Below are 21,572 nucleotides of genomic sequence, written 5' to 3'. Positions count from 1 at the left end.
ATAATTATTTTTTAAAATTAATATTACGTGGACAACTACAAATTTGCCACGTGTACAAGTGTGTTCACATGGACAGTCCACCGTGGCACTTAACTGTGATTTTTGGACGGAGATATGCAGAACCAAGGTTTAGGTAGTTTAGCCGGCAAAAAATCAGTTTTTGTGGTTAAGTGTTACAAACCATAAAGTTTAGGTGGTTTAACCGCTAATATCCCTATTAAAAAATAAAATTATTGAAAATTGAGCTCAAGAAAAAAACAGATAGTCTAATTAGTAACTTTTGCAACAGAATATCTAAAATAGTATTTGCCCATATTATTTTAGTGTTACCATATTTAGGGTTTTAGTAAGCTTTATTTTTTTTTTTTGCTAGGAAGGGTTTTACTAAGCTGAATATTGGAAAACCCACTGAAATGGCGGATTCAATTGGCAGAGCCCTACGTGATGGTGCCTTGGAGGGAGAACACGCTCCAGCTCTCACTATTAAGGATTCAATTGCTTCACCCTTTGGGTTCGACGTCTTCTCTCACGTCCTCACCCAGCTTTCTTCCAACATTTTAGCCGGAAAGTCTCAGTCAAGGTCGTTATATGTTCTTTGTTTCCTTTTCCAACTTCAATTTTTCATTTTTCAATGTTTAAAATGAATTTTTCTAAATAATTGCAGAGGTCTAGTGCTCGTTGCGTTTTCTCGAAGCCCTTCATTTTACGTGAATTTTTTGAAGAGAAGAGGAGTAGATGTTGCTTCTTCTCCCAAATGGTTCCATTCCTTGATTTTCTACAGTTTACTTGTTAATACTTGCTAAGACACGTAAAGAGCCATCTTGATTTAATTATATCTATCTATATATACATATGCATGTACTGTTCTTTGTAAAAGTAGCACAACGAATTTACATTATTAGTGCTTGGTGAAAGTTTTCTGAGCTAGAAAATCGTACAGGATTGAGATTTTGGATTGTTACACGGACCCTCTTGGTTGGAAATGTGGTTTAGTGGAGTCCTCAGATGCTCCAAGCCTCTCTCGCGAAGTTTCCAACACAGGGACTATTTGTAGGAATGTGAAGGACGTAAATGAGTTGTTATCTAGAATTATCGAACTTGGTCAAGGTACCACCATCATCATATGTTAGTGTTCATTTCCAATGATAAAATTATAAATTTGATAATAATGTGTTTGTATTGTCTCTTAAGCATTTTGAAAATTTGAACTTCCTAGTAATTTCAGAATGTCTTCTTATGCTTGTAGGATTGGTTGGACAGGGGAAATTTCGTTTTTGCACTGCAATAGATTCGGTAAGGCTGCATATTCCTGAACTATAGGGCCAGATAGATATGTACTTTGGGGTTTACCGAAGACAAAAAGAAGTATTTTGTTTAAGTTAGCATACTTTGATGCATCAAGTAATTTTCCAATTTTAAATGTGGATCTTTGGATATATAACTTCGTTGTTTTGTCTGCCGAACAATACTTTCATTTGTTGTTTTGTTTTTTTTCATTCTTATGCCTACAATGCTCCAAATGACCTTTTTTTTTTCTAAAAAAAATCATTGTCTAATGACAAGATTTTTGTGAGGGAGCCGGAGGAAGCTTCCTTACAAGGGCCTTTGACATGGAATGGAATAGAGATGTTATAAGTAATTTATTTCCTCTAGTCCTAAGAAGAAGTTTATAGGAATTATAGTTTGTGATTTTTATGGAAGATTTATTCAGTAGGCTACATTGTTTTTATTGGAAAATGCCCTGATTTTTTTTTTCTTTCATTGTCTTGTCCTACTTTGGCAGCGATAAGTCATGTTTGGCTTAGATACTCAATTTTATCTTAAAAAAATTACTTAACTTGGCAAATACAACGGCTTTCATCTCACAAATGCTAATTATACTTTGACACATGGAAGTCTAGGTTTTGTAGATGATTGTGTGACTTTACTCAGCACGGGACTGAACACAGGAAGTGATTGTCATTTGTGATGATAATATGACTGCAATATATGTCAAACAACATATATGGACTGTAATAAAAATTTCGGCAGTATTACTAATGGATTGAAGAATCTGGTTTGTCCAACAAAATTAATGAAACACTGTGCTCTCATACTCTCCTCCCCATTTTATTCAAATCAACTACCCCAAACTTAAACAACATAATTACCTGTACAAGTAACGAAGTTCATGTAGACAGCCAATCATTACTAGACACTAAAATATCCACTCACACACTGCCACATCCTCATAAGATCTATTAGGCTGCAGTGGCATTAGTTGCATCCTTCTTAGGCCTCCACCTTGACTATGTAAAACGTGTAGCACGTCTATGAGATGATTGATGAATTGACAAGCTAGGATAGGTATGCTGGAATGGTTATTCAAGTTGTGATCTGTAATTAATGCTTTCCTTTGTTCAAGGAAATCAGATATGGTGGTGCTCTTGAATTGGTATTTGGGATTTTTTTTCCTGCTGTAATCTTTGTCATACAATAATTTTGAGTCTATTTCGGGGCTATAAAGAACATGATCGACAAAAACTCTATCTGAAGATCTAAATAATGTTTAATGTTTTACATTAAAATTTAAAGTATTTTCTTTGTTGTAATCTAGATCCAATATGATGAGCCATGAAGGTTTTACACTTCTAATATACTTGCTGGAAAAAATCAATATGAAAAATTAATAGGTATTGCTTTGTTTCAAAGGTTTTGCAAAATAAATAAAAAATATTTTATCAAGTGAACTAAATGCTAATATGTTCAATATTGATGTAGCATACTTCTTGTGCCTTGTAGTTATTTTAATTGTTTCACTTTCTCTCTGGTCACTGTTTTTAATTATTTACATATCTTTTCCAGGTAAGTGAATTGTTAAGACATGCGTCAATGTCCTCGGTGTCAGGCCTTCTAAGCAACCTTCGTAGCCATGGTATATACATAATATACTTCTTTTGGTCTGTGTTCCAAATTTTAATTGCTCACATTTATTTTCTTTTAGTAGCATTTTATTTCAGTGTAGTTTTTATATTTTGTTTTGCTCAGTTCCATGTAGTTTTATTACATCCACTTAAATTTCTTATGCCACAATACATTACTTCAGTTCATGAATTTATTTTTGGGACCATATCTCATTAGGAAGTCTTAATAACTTCTTGACATTTCATATTATTTATTTTGCACAAGATTTTGACGTTGCATTTTTTTGGTTATAGATCAGATTTCGAGTATCTTTTGGTTGCTGCATTCAGATCTTCATGAGGACAGGGTCATGGCTGCATTTGAGTATATGTCCTCTATGGTGGCCAGTGTTGAACCATTAAATCAATATGCAGGTGGACAGAGAGGTACTACAAATAGCCTTTCTTTCCTTGAACAAAATTCTGCTAAAGGGAAGTTAAATGTTCGGTTCAAGCGTAGAAATGGCCGGGTTCGAGTGGCGGTGATCTTTCTCTCCCTTTTTCTATCTCTCTGCGTGCAGTTTGTATGAGTGATGTTTTCATATCAATCTTTAAAATTTTGATTTCAATTCTACAAATATTTTTCAGTCCGAGGAACTTCATGTAGAGCAGTCTGGTGTAAACTTTATGTCTGTTTCTCCCGAAGATGGAGTAATAAATCAAGGTTTAATCCCAAAGGTGCGTTCTCTTGTTGGGTAATTTTCTCAATCTAGCAGTCCTTCTGTTTGTCTCTTGTCTCTTGCTTTTGCTTTTTCTTCTCTCTTGGAGCATTGTTTTCTCAATTGGTATTACAAGATTTAATTGTTTGGTTATTTATCACTTGTGACAATATACAATGTTTTATAACTGAAACAATTAATTTGGATATATCACCTGATTATCAAAGGTATTGGTTTGTTACTGAAATGGAAATTTTATATGCAAAGAATGGCTTGCACTCTTTACTATAATTTCCTGGACTGAAAAATTGTAAGGTTAGGCGGGGATCCTAGTTCTTGTTTTTTTTTTTAAAATAAAAAATAAATAAAGAAGAATTAGTTGAAATTTTGATACTTACATAATTAGTGCACATGCCCCCGAAGAAATGAAGATGCTAATTTGCATTGTGGCTCGGGCAACATAAATTGTTTTCAAAGAAATTATATTTGTATATAATGTACATATTATTTTTTTCTTCAATTCCTTCTTTTCCTAGTAATGGCAAGGAACTGTCTTTTTCTGCAGGTACAATTTAATCTTCAGCTGTCAGAGAAGGAGCAAATTGATAGGGCTAATGTTGTACTTCCCTTTGAACATCAAGGTGAAAGGCCAACACTCATCTATGTCTATTGTTTTGTCTTTTCATTGTTGAATAATTTTTTAGTTTTTTAATGATGGGTAGTTTACCCGTGGTCTCATATTATGCCCACTCATGTAATATCCTATTCTTGATGTTTTTTTGAATTTACAGGAAATGGTAAACCAATTCAAATCTACGACGGTCGGCGATCTCTTGCAGATATGAATATCGAGGAAACAGCTGTCTCAACCAAGAAATCAGAAGTAAATGAGTCTAGCATGGGTGAGATAATATATTTCCGCGATTCAGAAGATGAGATGCCAGATTCTGATGAGGACCCTGATGATGATTTGGATATCTAACTGTGTTTACCTCTTGTCAGCACCGGAAACTGGTAAATCATTTTTTCTTTACCTGTAATCTTTTGGGAAATTATAGTGAGAGTTGTTTCAGTTTTCCATTTTAACAAGTGTTAATGTAAGCTGTAACAAATTTATGAGGCTGATTAATTTAATATCCTGAATACAAATATTTGAAGAAACAGTAGCGACAGATCTCTAATACATCCCACTCCTCTTATTGCTACTCTTTTGTTGGTTATTGTTCACGCAACCTTTGTTAATTCCTGCTGTATTGCAAACTGTTGAGTAAACTGCTAGCAAAATAAAAGAGGAACGATATTACCGAATGAAGAATTCTGGGTTGAGTCGCGGACTATGTCGCTCTCTTTAAGACGTTCGTGACACTGCCCAGGAGTGTGCAAGCAGACGAAATTTGCCGGTCGTCCCCAGGATAAAACAGCCCAGTCGAACACTGTATTGGAACTCTATTGCACGATAGAGTACCGTCGAAATTAAACACCCAAAACCGACTACTGCTCGAAAATATAAATATGTATTATAGTAGTATGTAAATATATCGTATAATTTATCAGAGTGAAAAAATATATTTTTCTTCCACTGTTCAGTCGTATTACATAGGCAATGCACTGATAGTAACGGGAAGAAATACGTTACTGGAAGGGAACGTTGGAATAGATCGTGGCAACGATGCACAAAATCAAGAAACCTTTGTTTACTGATTCATCCAACACGTTTAAAAAAACTGTTTTAATTAATTAAATAAATAATAATTTAATAAATAAAATTTTCCCAAAAAATAAGGTGACACCACACCCGCTCGGCTTGGCACGGTCGGACGGACGGCAGCGACACGCGTGTGTGGTGGTCCGGTGTGTGAGTCCTCACCCATGCGCACAAAACTGGGTACCCCTTGGGGCCCAAATCCATATCTCAAACTTGAACTAGTTATACACTTCAAATGAAGTGTTTTTATCCCATGTGGGACTCTTACTCACAAACTTTATTTTTGTAATATTTCACAAAGTTCCAACAATCCTCCACTTGAAATTTTAAAAAATATTTTTCTCGAGCAGTATTCTAAGCAATAAGATTGAGCATAAACAAAGGTATCTTTCGATTTGAACCTATGCGTAGTGAATACGATTTAGATTTTACTAGAGTGACCTGTAGTCTTGAACTCTATCTCTAACATTGTACCACGCAACAACCTTTTCAAGGGTGTAATCAAAAGCCCGTGCATCATTGGCCATGCACGTCTATCCCAGTATAGTGAACGCTCTAGAAATTTTACCCAAAATTTCATAGGAAGCGGCCCCACTCCCACATTCACATAGGTGAGTCTATCAAGAGTACTCCCGTAGCTCGGTACTCCACTCCACTTGGAGTATAGATCTCATTAGGAGTTTCTATTAACTCAACCTTAAATTGCTTCAGGAATTCATGCTTCTCTTTTCGTATAATTATAGCATGATCTCACTTTTATCACTTCATAACTTGTTATTACCCATTGAACCTATTTCTTGGGATCTCCAGTCTATAGGTCGGGTTGCCATTATGAGTGATTCATCAATCTAAGGGCAACAGTCCCATTCCTTTTGATGTTTTAAGGACTTTCTCATAGCTAAACCTTTCGTCAAAGGATCAGCCAAGTTATCATCAGTGCGTACATGATCCACTCTAACAGCTCCTGTTGAGAGAAACTCTCTAACAGTGATGTGCTTACGACGTATTTGTCGTCTCTTACCGTTGTAATAACGGTTCTGTACTTTTGCAATAGCCGCGGTACTATCGCAATGGATCAACACAGTTGGAATAGGTTTTTCCCATAAAGGAATCTCAGCTAGCAGGCTTCTCAGCCAACCTGCTTCTTCACTAGCAGTAGCTAGTGCTATCATTTCAGACTCCATTGTAGATTGAGCCAGAATAGTCTGTTTCTTAGATTTCCATGAAACAGCTCCACCAACTATGCTAAAAATATAGCCACTTTTTGCCTTGGAGTCATCTGATAAAGTGTTCCAGTCAGCATCACTGTACCCCTCAAGTACAGCTGGAAACTTTTGATAATGTAATCCAAGAGTCAATGTTCTTTTGAGGTATCTCATGACCCTCTCTATAGCATTCCAATCCTGTGCACTAGGTCTACTAGTAAACCTGCATAATAATCCCACGACATAGGCAATGTCAGGTCTAGTACAATCAGTGGCATACCGAAGACTGCCAATGATGCTCGCATATTCAGATTGTCTTACACCATCACCAGTGTTCTTAAATAATTTTACACTGGGATCATATGGTGTACAAGCAGGTTTACAGTTAAAGTAATTATATTTCTTTAAGATCTTCTCAATGTAGTGAGATTGATCCAAAGAAATTTCCTTTTCAGACCTAGTGATCTGTATACCAAGGATTACATTCGCTTCACCTAGATCTTTCATGTCAAAATTTTCACATAACAAAGATTTCACATTGTTCACGACATGAATATTTGATCCAAAAATTAGCAAGTCATCCACATAATAAACAAATAATGGTACATACATTATTTTCAGATTTATAGTAAATGCATTTGTCACTTTCATTTACTTTAAAGCCATGTGAGATGACAAGATTATCAAATTTTTCATGCCATTGCTTAGGTGCCTATTTCAAACCATATAAAGATTTATCTAATTTACACACTTTATGTTCTTGAGCAGGAACAACAAAACCTTCAGGTTGGTCCATGTAAATCTCTTCTTCTAATTCCCCATTCAAGAAAGCAGTTTTAACATCCATTTGGTGCACAACAAGATTATGAATAGCAGCAAGAGCAAAAAGCACACGAATAGATGTAATTCTAGTAACAGTTGAAAATGTATCAAAGAAATCTACATTTTCTCTTTGTCTAAACCCTTTGGCAACAAGACGTGCCTTGTACTTTTCAACAGTACCATCGGGTCTTAATTTCTTTTTAAGAATCCACTTACAACCTGGTGGTAACACAACTAAATGCCAAGTTCCATTTGACTCAAGAGAGTCCATTTCATCATTAATAGCTTCATTCCATAAATCAGCATCTAGTGAAGTCAAGGCTTCTTAGAGGTTAGAAGGATCCTCCTCTAGGGTATATGCACAAAAATCAGAACCAAAATCTTTGGTAATTCTAGCTCTTTTACTTCTTCTAGGTTCAGTTTCTATACCCTTTTCATGCTCATTATCCCTAAAAGCAGTCATGTTACTAGATGATGCACCCCCACTATTTCTCAATTTAAATGGAAATCTATGTTCGAAAAAATCAGCATCATTAGATTCCAAAATAGTATGCACATTTAAATCATAAAATCTATATGCTTTACTATTAACAGCATATCCAGTAAAAACACATTCATATGCTCTACTAGCCAATTTAATTCTCTTAGGATCAGGAATTCTAACATATGCCAAACAACCCCAAGTTTTGAAAATGAGATATTGGGTTGTTTATTTTTCAAACTTTCATATGGAGAAATTTTCCTTTTAGATTTAGGAACTCTATTAAGCACATAACATACAGTTAATAAAATTTCTCCCCACCAATGAGAAGCAACACCCGAATTCAATAAAATAGCAACAACAGATTCAGTGAGAGTTTTATTTTTTCTTTCAGCTTTGCCATTCATTTCAGGTGAATAAGGTGCTGTCTTATCATGTATGATTCCTTGTGAGTTATAAAATTCAACAAAAGCAGTGGAATCATATTCAGTGCCTCTATCGCTACGAAACTTCTTGATTTTTCTACTAAGTTGATTTTCAATTTCAGCCACAAATATCTTAAACATATCAAGAGCTTCACTTTTATTTTTCATTAAATACACATAGGTAAAGTTAGAACAATCATCAATAAAAGTGATAAAGTAGCGTTTACCATTTATAGTCAAAGTTCCATCAAGTTCACAAATATCAGGATGGATTAAATCTAGAGGCTCGGTTTCTTTTTCTAACACAGATTTATGTGGTGTTTTAGTAATCTTGGCTTGGCTACAAAATTCGCATTTTTCAAAGTCATTTAAAGATAATTTAGGAATTAGGCCTAAACTACTCATGTTCGTTTATTTACGTGACAAAGTCTAGCATGCCAAGTATTAAAAGAACACAACATATAAGCAGAAGCATTAACTTTATTAACTTGAACATTCAATTTAAAAATTCCCTCAATTGCATACCCCTTCCCTACAAATATCCCATTCTTAGTTAAAGTAAACAAATCAGCTCCTATAGTCAGAGTAAACCCCGCCTTGTTGAGAAGGTAGCCCGAGACCAAATTCTTCCTCATCTTTGGAGTGTGCATTACATCTTTTAGAATCACAGTTCTTCCAGAGGTGAAGTTCAATTCCACATTTCCAGTACCAACAACTATAGTGGTGTGGGAGTCACCCAACAACACTTTCTGATCCTCAGTAGCAGCAACATATGTTTTAAACATATTTCTATCATAGTAGACATGGCGAGAAGCGCCAGTATCTACCCACCACCCTTCAGATCCACCAATGAGGTTGATCTTTGAAATTTTTAGCTGTAAATGGCAGCTCTTCTGCCAGGTTAGCCTGCGGAGCAGAACTAGGCCTGTTCTTACACTTTCGTGCCATATGATCTGGCTTGTTACAGTTGTAACACATGAACAAACCAGAGTCATTTCTATTAGGGGGTACTTGCTGCCTGTTATTATGGTTCCTTTGATGGTTCCAATTCTGATTGTTGTTATTGGTCCGAGGTTGATTGTTGCGGTTTGGATTCACTTTGCGATTCTAATTCTTAAAGTTTTTCCCATTGGGTTTCAGAACAGCAGTGGATCTTTTATTAGTGTTGTTGTTGTTTCCAACAACAAGCACCTCTTCCTTTTGGTCTTGTTTTCTAGCTTCCTCCTCAATTCGAAGACGAGTGATCAGACTTTCCAACGAAAACTCTTTTGTTTTATGCCTGAGAGTATTTTTAAAATCTTTCCACGAAGGGGGTAATTTATCAATCATAACATCAACTTGAAATTGTTCATCAATAGTCATACCTTCAGACAAAATTTCGTGAGCTATTTTCTGAAGCTCGTGAGACTGGGCTTCGATTGATTTATCATCGGTCATTTGAAACTTCAGGTAGCGGCTCACAGCGTATTTCTTTGTTCCCGCCTCCTCGGTGTCATATTTTTTCTGTAATGCTTCCCATATCTCCTTGGCAGATTTGTCAGAATTATAATAATCATACAAATCATCAGACAAACCATTCAAAATAAAATTCTTACATAGAAAATCATTCTCTACCCAAGAGTCCATTTCCTTAACCTGCGATTCGTACTTTTCGACTTCATCCTTCTTCTCGGCAGGAGGTGGAGTCTCACAAACAACTGGTTTCAAAACAGTAAGCACATACGCAACTTTTTTCATGGTCAGAAAAAACATCTTTTGTCTCAAACGTTTAAAATGCAAACCCTCAAAACGAAAAGGCTTGTTAATGTCAGCAGTAGAACCAGAACATTCATCGGTAGTAGTCATAGCAGATAGAACGTCTTAAAATTGTTGAGTAAACTGCTAGCAAAATAAAAGAGGAACGATATTACCGAATGAAGAATTCTGGGTTGAGTCGCGGACTATGTCGCTCTCTTTAAGACGTTCGCGGCACTGCCCAGGAGTGTGCAAGCAGTCGAAATTTGCCGGTCGTCCCCAGGATAAAACAATCCAGTCGAACACTGTATCGGAACTCTATTGCACGATAGAGTACCGTCGAAATTAAACACTCAAAACCGACTACTGCTCGAAAATATAAATATGTATTATAGTAGTATGTGAATATATCGTATAATTTATGAGAGTGAAAAAAGATATTTTTCTTTCACTGTTCAGTCGCATTATATAGGCAATGCACTGATAGTAATGGGAAGAAATACGTTACTGGAAGGGAACGTTGGAACAGATCGTGGGAACGATGCACAAAATCAGGAAACCTTTGTTTACTGATTAATCAAACACATTTAAAAAAAACTGTTTTAATTAATTAAATAAATAATCATTTAATAAATAATTTTTTCCCAAAAAATAAGGTGACACCACACCCGCCCCCTCGGCACGGACGGTCGGCAGCGACGCGCGTGTGTGGTGGTCCGGTGTGTGAGTCCTCACCCATGCGCACAAAACTGGGTACCCCTTGGGGCCCAAACCCATATTACCGAATGAAGAATTCTGGGTTGAGTCGCGGACTATGTCGCTCTCTTTAAGACGTTCGCGGCACTGCCCAGGAGTGTTCAAGCAGTCGAAATTTGCCGATCGTCCCCAGGATAAAACAGCCCAGTCGAACACTGTATCGGAACTCTATTACACGATAGAGTACCGTCGAAATTAAACACTCAAAACCGACTACTGCTCGAAAATATAAATATGTACTATAGTAGTATGTAAATATATCGTATAATTTATCAGAGTGAAAAAAGATATTTTTCTTTCACTGTTCAGTCGCATTATGTAGGCAATGCACTGATAGTAACGGGAAGAAATACGTTACTGGAAGGGAACGTTGGAACAGATCGTGGGAACGATGCACAAAATCAGGAAACCTTTGTTTACTGATTAATCAAACACATTTAAAAAAATCTGTTTTAATTAATTAAATAAATAATAATTTAATAAATAAAATTTTCCCAAAAAATAAGGTGACACCACACCCGCCCGCTCGGCACGGACGGTCGGCAGCGGCGCGCGTGTGTGGTGGTCTGGTGTGTGAGTCCTCACCCATGCGCACAAAACTGGGTACCCCTTGGGGCCCAAACCCATATTACCGAATAAAGAATTCTGGGTTGAGTCGCGGACTATATCGCTCTCTTTAAGACATTCGCGGCACTGCCCAGGAGTGTGCAAGCAGTCGAAATTTGCCGGTCGTGCCCAGGATAAAACAGCCCAGTCGAACACTGTATCGGAACTCTATTGCACGATAGAGTACCGTCGAAATTAAACACCCAAAACCGACTACTGCTCAAAAATATAAATATGTATTATAGTAGTATGTAAATATATCGTATAATCTATCAGAGTGAAAAAAGATATTTTTCTTTCACTGTTCAGTCGCATTATATAGGCAATGCACTGATAGTAACGGGAAGAAATACGTTACTGGAAGGGAACGTTGGAACAGATCGTGGGAACGATGCACAAAATCAGGAAACCTTTGTTTACTGATTAATCAAACACATTTAAAAAAAAACTGTTTTAATTAATTAAATAAATAATAATTTAATAAATAAATTTTTCCCAAAAAATAAGGTGACACCACACCCGCCCGCTCGGCACGGACGGTCGGCAGCGGCGCGCGTGTGTGGTGGTCCGGTGTGTGAGTCCTCACCCATGCGCACAAAACTGGGTACCCTTTGGGGCGCAAACCCATATCTCAAACTTGCACTAGTTATACACTTCAAATGAAGTGTTTCTATCCCATGTGGGACTCTTACTCACACACTTTATTTTTGTAATATTTTACAAAGTTATACACTAGTTATACACAAAGAGAGCGAACGTCTTAAAGAGAGCGACATAGTCCGCGACTCAACCCAGAATTCTTCATTCAGTAATATCGTTCCTCTTTTATTTTGCTAGCAGTTTACTCAACAATTCTACCCACCACCCTTCAAAGTCATTTAAAGATAATTTAGGAATTAGACCTTAACTACTCATGTTCTTGATTATGCGTTTATTTACGTGACAAAGTCTAGCATACCAAGTATTAAAAGAACACAACATATAAGCAGAAGCATTAACTTTATTAACTTGAATATTCAATTTAAACATTCCCTCAGTTGCATACCCCTTCCCTACAAATATTTTAAGAAACAGTAGCGACAGATCTCTAATACATCTCACTCCTCCTATTGCTACTCTTTTGTTGGTTATTGTTCACGCAACCTGTGTTAATTCCTGCTGTATTGCAAACATATTTAGTTTTGACTTGTTTGTTATTCATGTTTTATATGCTGTCGGGTGGGCTGAGTAAATTCACTAATCGTGTCGTGCCAGCCAAATCAATTATCAATCTTGTCGTTAGTGGTCGACCCAATTTATTAACACTTTAGGCTGTTAGTTTATGCTGTTAGTGTTGAGTTAGTTAGCAATTAGTTAGCTATATACTTAGCTTCATTGATCGTTAATGACAAATATCAGATGTTTTTTCATTCAATACTTTGTTTTCATCAGATTATTAATAGGATATTAGAGAGCCATTAAAGTGTGTTGTAACCTTCTTCTGTGAAGCCAGTTAGGCTAGTTCAGTGGTGTGGGAGGGATAAAAAAAAAAGAGAGGGCATGGGTTCCAAAACCCCTAAGTTAATAATAAATTGTAATACTATTACACTAACCTTCTTCTGTGTATGATTTTTCTGGTGATGCTGTGTTTTTTCGTTTTTTTGCATTAGTTGATTATTTTGTTTCTTCTCTCGATGACTGGCGGTGTTGGTGCTCAATGTAGTGCCAACAATAATGTTGCTTCAAGCCTTTTCAATAGTGATGATCATCTAGGAAATAGTCTTGTTTCTCATACTTTGACTAGTAAAAATTACAATTTGTGGATTTGTCTGATGACCATCTTAAGTGCGGCTTGAAGTCTCGGGTTGAGGGACTCCAAAACACTTCCAACTTCTACTAAATTGTCTTTTGTTTTATAAATCATCTAGGCACATTTTGGACAAAATCCATCGATTTACTATTCATAATGTGCTGAAATCAAAAACTCATAAAACGAAGTCAAATGTACTGAAAACACTAAGAAACATCATTATCTTAGCTAGAAGAAACTAAGAAAATATAATAAACAATGCACTAATCAATTTTTCTAGTCCCTCAACAAAATTAATAAAAACTAAGCTAACAGAGAAGGAGTGGTCTACTTAAAAAGAAGGAATGGTCTGGCCGAAGAGGTTTTTTTTGTCTCAAAAATTGCAGCAAAGTATATTATTGGTAAAAATCTAAATTCCACACCACCTTCTAGTTACTGCTATGAAAATCAATCTTATTCTATATATAAGCAATCAAATTTATCAACTTACAAGGAAATTTATCAACTTGCAAAATAGAAAATTGCATAAGTTAAAAAAACAAAACAGAAGTAAAAGAAAAATGGGGAATTTGTATCTTTTAATTGTACTAGAAAAATGTGGAGAACTTAAAGTATGAAAAATAATATATGCAATCTTTACGGCAACAATTTTTAACATGAGGAAATTACACTTAGTATGGGATTTTAAAAGTTCTTATGATAAATATGGCACATTTAAGTTTGGCCAACTTATATGGTATTTTTTTGATTTTAGGTTTTTTTATGGTATTTGATATGCCATATATATGTAATTAGGTTTCTAAATCTCATATTTAATGTTTTTATTTGTTTAAGAAGTTTTATTTGTCATTGATGCTGAAAAAGTCACCGAAGTTTGCTGCCGGTGTCGGAAAAGTCGTCGGAGTAGCGGTCGGTGCCGGAAAAGTCGTCGGAGTAGCTGCTGGCGTCGGAAAATTTGTCGGAATTGGCATTGTTGCCGGAAAAATCACTGAAAAATCACCAAGAAATCGATTTCTTGAAGTCTAAGAAACCGATTTCTTAGTGATTTTTCCATTGACAATGCCAATTCTGACGACTTTTCTGACGCTAGCAGCTACTCCGGAGACTTTTCCAGCACCGACAGTAAACTTCAGAAAAGTCATCAGAATTGGCATAGCCGCCGGAAAAATTACCAAGAAACTGGTTTCTGGTTTCTTGATGAAGAAACCAGTTTTTTGGTAATTTTTCTGACGACAATGGCAATTCTGACGAATTTTCTAGCGTTGGTAGCAACTCTGACGACTAATACACCGGCAACTACTCCGGTGACTTTTTCAGTACCGACAATAAACTCTGAAAAATTCGTCAGAATTGGCATTGTCGCCGGAAAAATTATCGAAAAAATCACCAAGAAACTGGTTTTTTTTCTTCATCAAGAAACCAATTTCTTGATGAAGAAACCAGTTTCTTAGTAATTTTTTTGTATTTTTTTTCTCTATTTGGTTGATTGATGAAACTGGTTTCAATTATTTTCAGTATATATCATTTTTGTTTTGTTTTCATAATCTTTATTATTGTTGTCTAACAAAATTAGTTCCTTGATGAAGAAACCACTTTCTTGGTGAAGAAACCAGTTTCTTGATGAAAAAACCACTTTCTTGGTGAATTTTCTAATGATTTTGCTGGCGACAATGCCATTTCTGACGACTTTTTTTACGCCGGTAATAACTCTGACAATTTTTCCAACACCAGGAACTACTCCGGCAACTTTTTTCGGCACCGACATCAAACTCCAGAATAGTCGTTAGACTTGGCATTGTCTCCGGTAAAATTACCGGAAAAATCACCAAGAAACCGGTTTCTTGATGGAAACCGGTTTCTTCATCAAGAAACTCGTTTCTTGGTGATTTTTCCAGCCACAATGCTAATTCTGACGAATTTTTCGTCGCCGGCAGCAATTCCGGCGATTTTTCCGGCACCGGCGGCTACTCCGACGACTTTTCCAGTACCGACAGTAAACTCCGGTGACTTTTCCGGCACGAGTGACAACTTCGGCAATCACTATAGTTTTATTTGTTTTATTTTTTTAAAAAAATAAATATAAAAGAAATTTTAATATGTTTTATGGCAATTTAATTAAGTTTTTATTTTTTATGAATTTTAAATTCAGATTTCTTTTTAATGTTTTATATGGTTTTTTTTCTAAAAAAAACCATATTTTTAGTTTGATTGGTTAGATAATGTCATATTTAGTGGCATTTACTTTTTATACCATATTTATCATAACTTTAATAATTTTTCCCATATATTTTAAAATAGCCCTTTTAACATAGTGGCTGTTAATTTATATTTTCGTTAATAATAATAAAGTATTGTAAGTAAAAAATTAACTATTTATAATCTAATAAATATATATGTTTTTTTTATCTCCTCAAATGCTTTCTTAAATTCCTTTGTCTACTTGAATCTTTTAATGTCTCGCAATACATTAAAAAATAACAGATATTTATTTATTGATTTCAAGATGAATTTATTTAAAGCTGTCATTTTTCTAGTTAAGGAAGGAACTTCTTTCACTTCTTAGGTGAGGGCATATCAAGTAAAGATTTTATTTTTTCTAGATTGGCTTCGATTCCTCTCGCGTTTATTATGAAACCAAGAAACTTCTCAGAAGAAACCCCAAAAGAGCATTTTTTTCGAATTTAACTTCATTTTGTACTTTCTTAAGATTGAAAAACATTATGCGAGGTCAATCACTTGATCAACGATCTTGACCGACTTGACTAGCTTATCGTCCACATACACCTCCATGTTTCGATCTATCTGGTGCTCAAATATGTCGTTTACGGGATGCTAATACGTGGTTGCTGTATTTTTTAAACCAAAGGGCATAATCTTGTAACAATATAGTCCCGTATTTGTGATAAAGCTTGTATGCTCCTGATCAGCGACGCTCATCTTAATCTGGTTATATCCAAAATAAGCATCCATAAAAGACATGAGCTCATGCCCAACAGTGGCATCAACGAGCTGATCAATTCTCGGAAATGGGAAGCAATCCTTCAAACATGCTTTGTTAAGGTCGAAGAAGTCAATGCAAGTTCTCTAGGTCCCGTTTGGCTTTGGCACCAACACTGGGTTTGAAACCTATTGTGGATAAAATGCTTCTTGTATGAAGTCATTGGTTAACAACTCGTCAACCTCTTCTTTTAGTGCGTTCTATCTCTCTGAATTGAGAAGCCATCTTTTTTGTTGCTTCAGAGAATGGTGAGGGTCGATATTAAGGTGATGGCTTATGATATTTGGGTCAATCCTAACCATGTCTGAATGATTCCAAGAAAATTGATCCTAGTTTGCCATTAAAAAGTGTATTAATTGCTACTTCAACTCTTCCCATAACCCTTTACCAATTTTTATAGTTTCGGTAGGGCCATTTGGGTTGAGTAACACCTCTTCCAACTCCTCTATTGGCACGAGTTGGGTTTTCTCTTCAACAATTCTTGAGTCTAAATCTTCCTCCTTTCCAATTTCTTTAGTTACTACAACCATCATTTGACAAGCATTGGTTCTTTCCCTCAACTCAATGTTGTATCATTCTCTTGCTAACAACTGGTCACCTTTTACCGTTCCTACCCCGTTCTTAGTTAGGAATTTTAGTGACAATGTTTTATTGATTTCCCCCAGTCTAGTCCGTGTTGGGCAACCCATAATCATGTTATAGACAGAGGGGAGATCAACTACCAAGAATTCTTCCATTTGAGTTACTATTAAAGGCAAGTCTCCCATTGTGAGGGGAGTTCAATTGCTCCCAAACTTGCAATGCTATCTCTTGTGATACCACATAGATTATCCATGCATGGTTTTAGAGTTATTCCTTCCAATCCCATTTTATTTAGGGTTTCTTTATACAAAATATTCACTGAACTTCCATTATCAGCCAAAACTCGCTTTACTCTCTTATTTGCGAGCTGAATGGTTATCACGAGTGGATCTGTATGAGGAAATCTTACATGTATCGCATCGCCATCAATGATAGTTATCGAGGCCTCACTCTTAGCTCATTTTGACATTTCAGGTACAAAAACTAAAGACTGGTTTCTAATTACTTGGTTTATCTACCTCTTCCAGTGTTACTAGTTTCACTAGAGAACTCAGGTTCTATTATGCCCTAAGGTTTTAGTTTCTTGCTTCGAACAACGAGGCTAAATATAAGACACTTCTTGCAGGTCTAAGAATGGCAGAGGTAGTAAATGTCAAGGCAATACGTTGGCTTGGTGATTTGCAATTGATTGTAACTCAAGTTCTTCGAGAATATCAGGCGAAAGGAATAAAAATGGCCAAGTATTTAGAAAAAAATTGAAAAAACTTGCAGAAATTCAATTATTTTAAAATTGAACGAATTCCAAGAGAACAGAAATCTAACGCAGATTCTTTGGCTAAACTGGCAACGCAGTCTAAATAAAACGACCTCAACTTAGTTCCCATAAAAAAATTAGAAGAACCAAGTTATTGACTTGAGATCTAGCCAACTGACAACGAAGCCTTATTAATTGCTGATTATCACCACGTGTAAATAGGAATAATAAATAGTAAAAATAACACACAAATTTATAGAGGTTCGTCTCTCTTGATGAACGGATAATGACCTACTCTCCTTTTAGTTGTATTTACTCTTGAGGTAATACCATGCATATCACAGGTTAAAACTTTATGATTTCTTGCTATGGCTCTCTTCAGTATTACAATTGTGAGAATAATGTGTTATAGATAAAGAACTGGTGAGATCTTACAAAGAATTTATGCAGAAACTTGACTTAATGTCTAGGAGGCATAAGTGGCGTGTGAGGTTTGAGAGAGAGAGAGGCTATATGTGTGTGGAAGGGAGTCTGGACCCCTTTTCACGTGTAGTTAATTCCCTTTATATATTGTAGGGCTTACAAAATATTCTAATTCAAATAGATAAAGATATTCCTTCAAAATAGAGACATTAACATTTTTTATCTTTTACTTGAAATATAAAAAAGGATAACTAAATCCCTAGAATATAGACTAATGTCTTGAGGGAATATTCCTATCTTCATGGGCTGCTAGACCTCTCCCGTAGTAGTAGGTCAACTTGAGAATCTTTTAGAAGGCTTGTGATGAGAACACAAAGGCCAAAGAATCAAGTCAAGTTCTAATTGGCCCGGTGATGAGGGCGTGAGCCAAGAGATTCAAAGAAGAACTCAAAAACTTAGTCAACAGAGTTTTAAAATAAGAAGAGACTGCAGTCAACACTGAAGGAGAACAAAGATTTGTGCTTTTCATGAAAGTAGACTCAATTTAGACCCAAATTGAGCTGATCACGCTTTTCAAGGCATTTGCCAACTTTCCTTTTTAATTTTATTTCCTTTATTCTTTCTTTGTTTTATTTGGAAAATTATCTTTCTTTTAGTTTTCTTTTTTCTTGGTTGTAAGTTGGCTATATAAAACCTTGTAAACACTTTGAAAAATCAGATTATTTTTAAATAATTTTGAGAGGTTTTCTTCTTGAGTTCTTAAAAGAACTATTCGAACTTATCAAGGAGTATTCCTTGTGGCGTTCAACCTGACTTATTAAACGGGTTTTCACCACCGTTTGTGGCATCTTCCTTCATACCAAGGTTCATGCTTAACTAACATTGGGTCGCAGTTCCACATCCAAATTTCGAGAATTCTTAGAGTCTGCCATATTTGTTGTAGGGTTTCATTACAACTGTTGGTGTGGTTCGTATCATTTGGTATCAGAGCTTAGGATCATCGGGTTTGGCCTATCTATCTTTTATGTTTTTTTTCTATTCCATTCATGTTCTATAATCTTGTTTAACTTGTGTTCTATATTCCTGTCAATATGTGTTTCATCTCTTTTGTTTTTTCTTTGTGAAATCCGAAACTATTAGAACCACATTCTGATAATTTTCTTGTGTCAAACATCGTGTCTTTGTTGTCATCAATTTCCCTTATTTTTTTTTCTTTTCCTCTTAAAAAAAATCTAAAATTAAAAAAAAAATTCAAAATTCTTGATTTTTGGTTGATTTCATGTTTCCAAATTTTTCTTTGTCGTTAGTTTCCCTTTTTGTTATTGAAATTCGAAAATTAAAAAAAAAAAAAAACTCCAATTTGTTATTACTGAATTGTAGTTTCCTTATTTGTGTCACAAATCTATTTCCTTATTTTTGTCATTAGTAAGCTAGAATTTCGAAATTCTTGAAAAAAAAAAGAAAAAATAAATAAAAAGAAAAGAAAAGGAAACCAAGAGCAAAAAAAAAAAAAATCTCTCTTCAATTTTTTTTTTTTGTAATTTCTTAGTCTCCATAGTCTAAAGGCTTGTTTCCCAAAACCCCACACAAGTGTTCCAAAAATCATCAATTTTTTTAAGTTTTTATCGATGTTCGTTTGGTTTGTTGGTTGGAATTGCTGCTTGAATCCTCTTTTGTACTGTTTGCTTAGTTTTTAAAGAACTTAAAAAAGAATACGAGTGGAAAAATGCATAGTTGTGAGCTTATTTGAGTGTAAAAGCCATCAAATTTGAGTGAAAACATGAGTGAAATTGAGTGACAAATTATTTTGAGTGGAACACGTGAGGGAGTGTGGTGAAGTTTTTTTTATCTGTTCTAATATTATTTTTGCATAATGCAATAATGTCAAAAGTTCCAGAAGAAAATACCGGTAATGAAACTACACCATCTACGGTTCCAAATCTACAACTTCAAGCTTTGATGGGGGAGATGAGGAGGATGATGAGAGAGAAGTATGAACAAATACATGCAAGGTTAGATAGGGTAGAAGAGGGAACCCAACAGAGGCCTCGGAGCAATAGGGTTCACCAAAGAGATGATAATGAAATAGATGGGGAAGGGATAATTTCTGATGAAGAGTTTGATGGGATGCCAGTGGGTAACCATAGGAGGTATGGTTGGGATAGAGAAGCTAGGAACTAGGTAGATAACTATTTGGGAAATATAAAGATGAAAATTCCTGCTTTTCAAGGAAAGAGTGATCCTGAAGCATACCTGGAGTGGGAGAAGAAGATGGAATTGGTGTTTGATTGTCACAACTATTCTGAAACGAAAAAGGTAAAACTTGCTGCCATTGAATTTACTGACTATGCTATTGTTTGGTGGGATCAGTTGTGCATCAACAGGAGGCAGAATGGAGAACCAAGGATTGACTCTTAGGAAGCTATGAAGAGGGTGATGAGGCGGCGTTTTGTACCATCTCACTATTATCGAGACTTGTACCTCAACTTGCAAGGTCTTCGTCAAGGATATAAGAGTGTTGATGAGTATTAGAAGGAGATGGAGATGGCTATGATTAGAGCCAATGTGGAAGAGGATCGGGAGGCAACAATGGCAAGGTTTTTGAATGGGTTGAGTCAGGAGATTGTTAATACAGTTGAACTACACCATTATGTGGAATCAGAAGATTTGGTGCATATGGCAATCAAAGTTGAAAGGCAGCTCAAGAAGGGTAGTTCGAGCTCAAAACCAAGGCCGAGTCTGCACAATCCAAATAAAACACCTTGGAGGTCAAACTTCCTAAATAAAGAAGAGCAACCAAGTTCATCCTCTACACCCAAACTAGCCACCACAACTACAACTCCTCAAGGAAAAACAACCCGTATTTCATCTCGATCTAGTGAGATAAAGTGTTTCAAATGTCAGGGGTGAGGACACATAAGAGAGTTAAGGTGATTCGGGAAAATGGTGAAGTAGATTCTGAAGATGAAGAAGAGCTTGCTGATATGCCACCATTAGAAGATTCTTCTATAAAAGATGAAGAGTATGGGCCAAAATACGGTGACATGCTTGCACTAGTCATTAGACGGGCATTAAATTCGCAAGAAAAAGAAGAGGAAGAAGAGGTACAATGTGAGAATATTTTTCATACTCGTATGTTGTCATGTGAAAGACAAGGTATGTAGTGTGATAATTGATGTGGGTAGTTGTACTAACGTTGCAAGTTCATCCATGGTTGAAAGCTGGGACTTCCAACGCTTAAACATCCACATCCTTACAAGTTGCAGTGGTTAAATGATAGTGGTGAAGTGAGAGTTACCAAACAAGTTTTGGTATCTTTCCGAATTGGCAAGTATGAGGATAAGGTATTGTGTGATGTGGTCCCAATGCAAGCTGGACACCTTCTTCTAGGAAGACCTTGGAAATTTCATCGGTGAGTCCAGCATGACGGCATCACCAACAAGTACTCATTCATGTTCCGTCAGCAAATAGTCACTTTAGCTCTTTTGACACCAAAATAAGTCTATGAAGACTGAGTGAGATTGAAAAATTTGAGTAATCAAAAGAATTTGAGTGATAAAAAAAGATTGAGTGATCAAAAGAAAGAAAGTACAATGATGAGTGAGAGTGAGAAAAAAGAGAGCCGAAGGGAGAAAACAATCGAAGCAAGTGAGAGAGAAAAGAAAGAAAAGAGCTCTATCAATAAGATTAA

At 35.8% G+C, this 21,572-nt stretch overlaps 2 protein-coding genes across 2 annotated transcripts; one reads left to right on the top strand and one right to left on the bottom strand.

The window, feature by feature from the left end:
• Positions 1-327: 327 nt before the first annotated feature.
• LOC115723073 (elongator complex protein 5) lies at positions 328-4,782 on the top strand. Its single transcript, XM_030652482.2, has 9 exons — positions 328-580; positions 665-757; positions 941-1,107; positions 1,247-1,293; positions 2,845-2,914; positions 3,198-3,424; positions 3,531-3,620; positions 4,167-4,242; positions 4,393-4,782. The coding sequence occupies exons 1-9, from the start codon at positions 414-416 to the stop codon at positions 4,581-4,583; spliced, it is 1,128 nt and encodes a 375-aa protein (XP_030508342.1). The 5' UTR covers positions 328-413; the 3' UTR covers positions 4,584-4,782.
• A 4,564-nt stretch (positions 4,783-9,346) lies between these two features.
• LOC133031452 (uncharacterized) lies at positions 9,347-10,084 on the bottom strand. Its single transcript, XM_061104950.1, has one exon. The coding sequence runs from the start codon at positions 10,082-10,084 to the stop codon at positions 9,347-9,349; it is 738 nt and encodes a 245-aa protein (XP_060960933.1).
• Between the last annotated feature and the right edge of the window lie 11,488 nt (positions 10,085-21,572).

This window comes from Cannabis sativa, chromosome 9, assembly GCF_029168945.1.
Source record: "Cannabis sativa cultivar Pink pepper isolate KNU-18-1 chromosome 9, ASM2916894v1, whole genome shotgun sequence".
In the NCBI taxonomy this organism is placed as follows: Eukaryota; Viridiplantae; Streptophyta; class Magnoliopsida; order Rosales; family Cannabaceae; genus Cannabis; species Cannabis sativa.
This window is presented reverse-complemented; position numbering and strand designations above follow the sequence as displayed.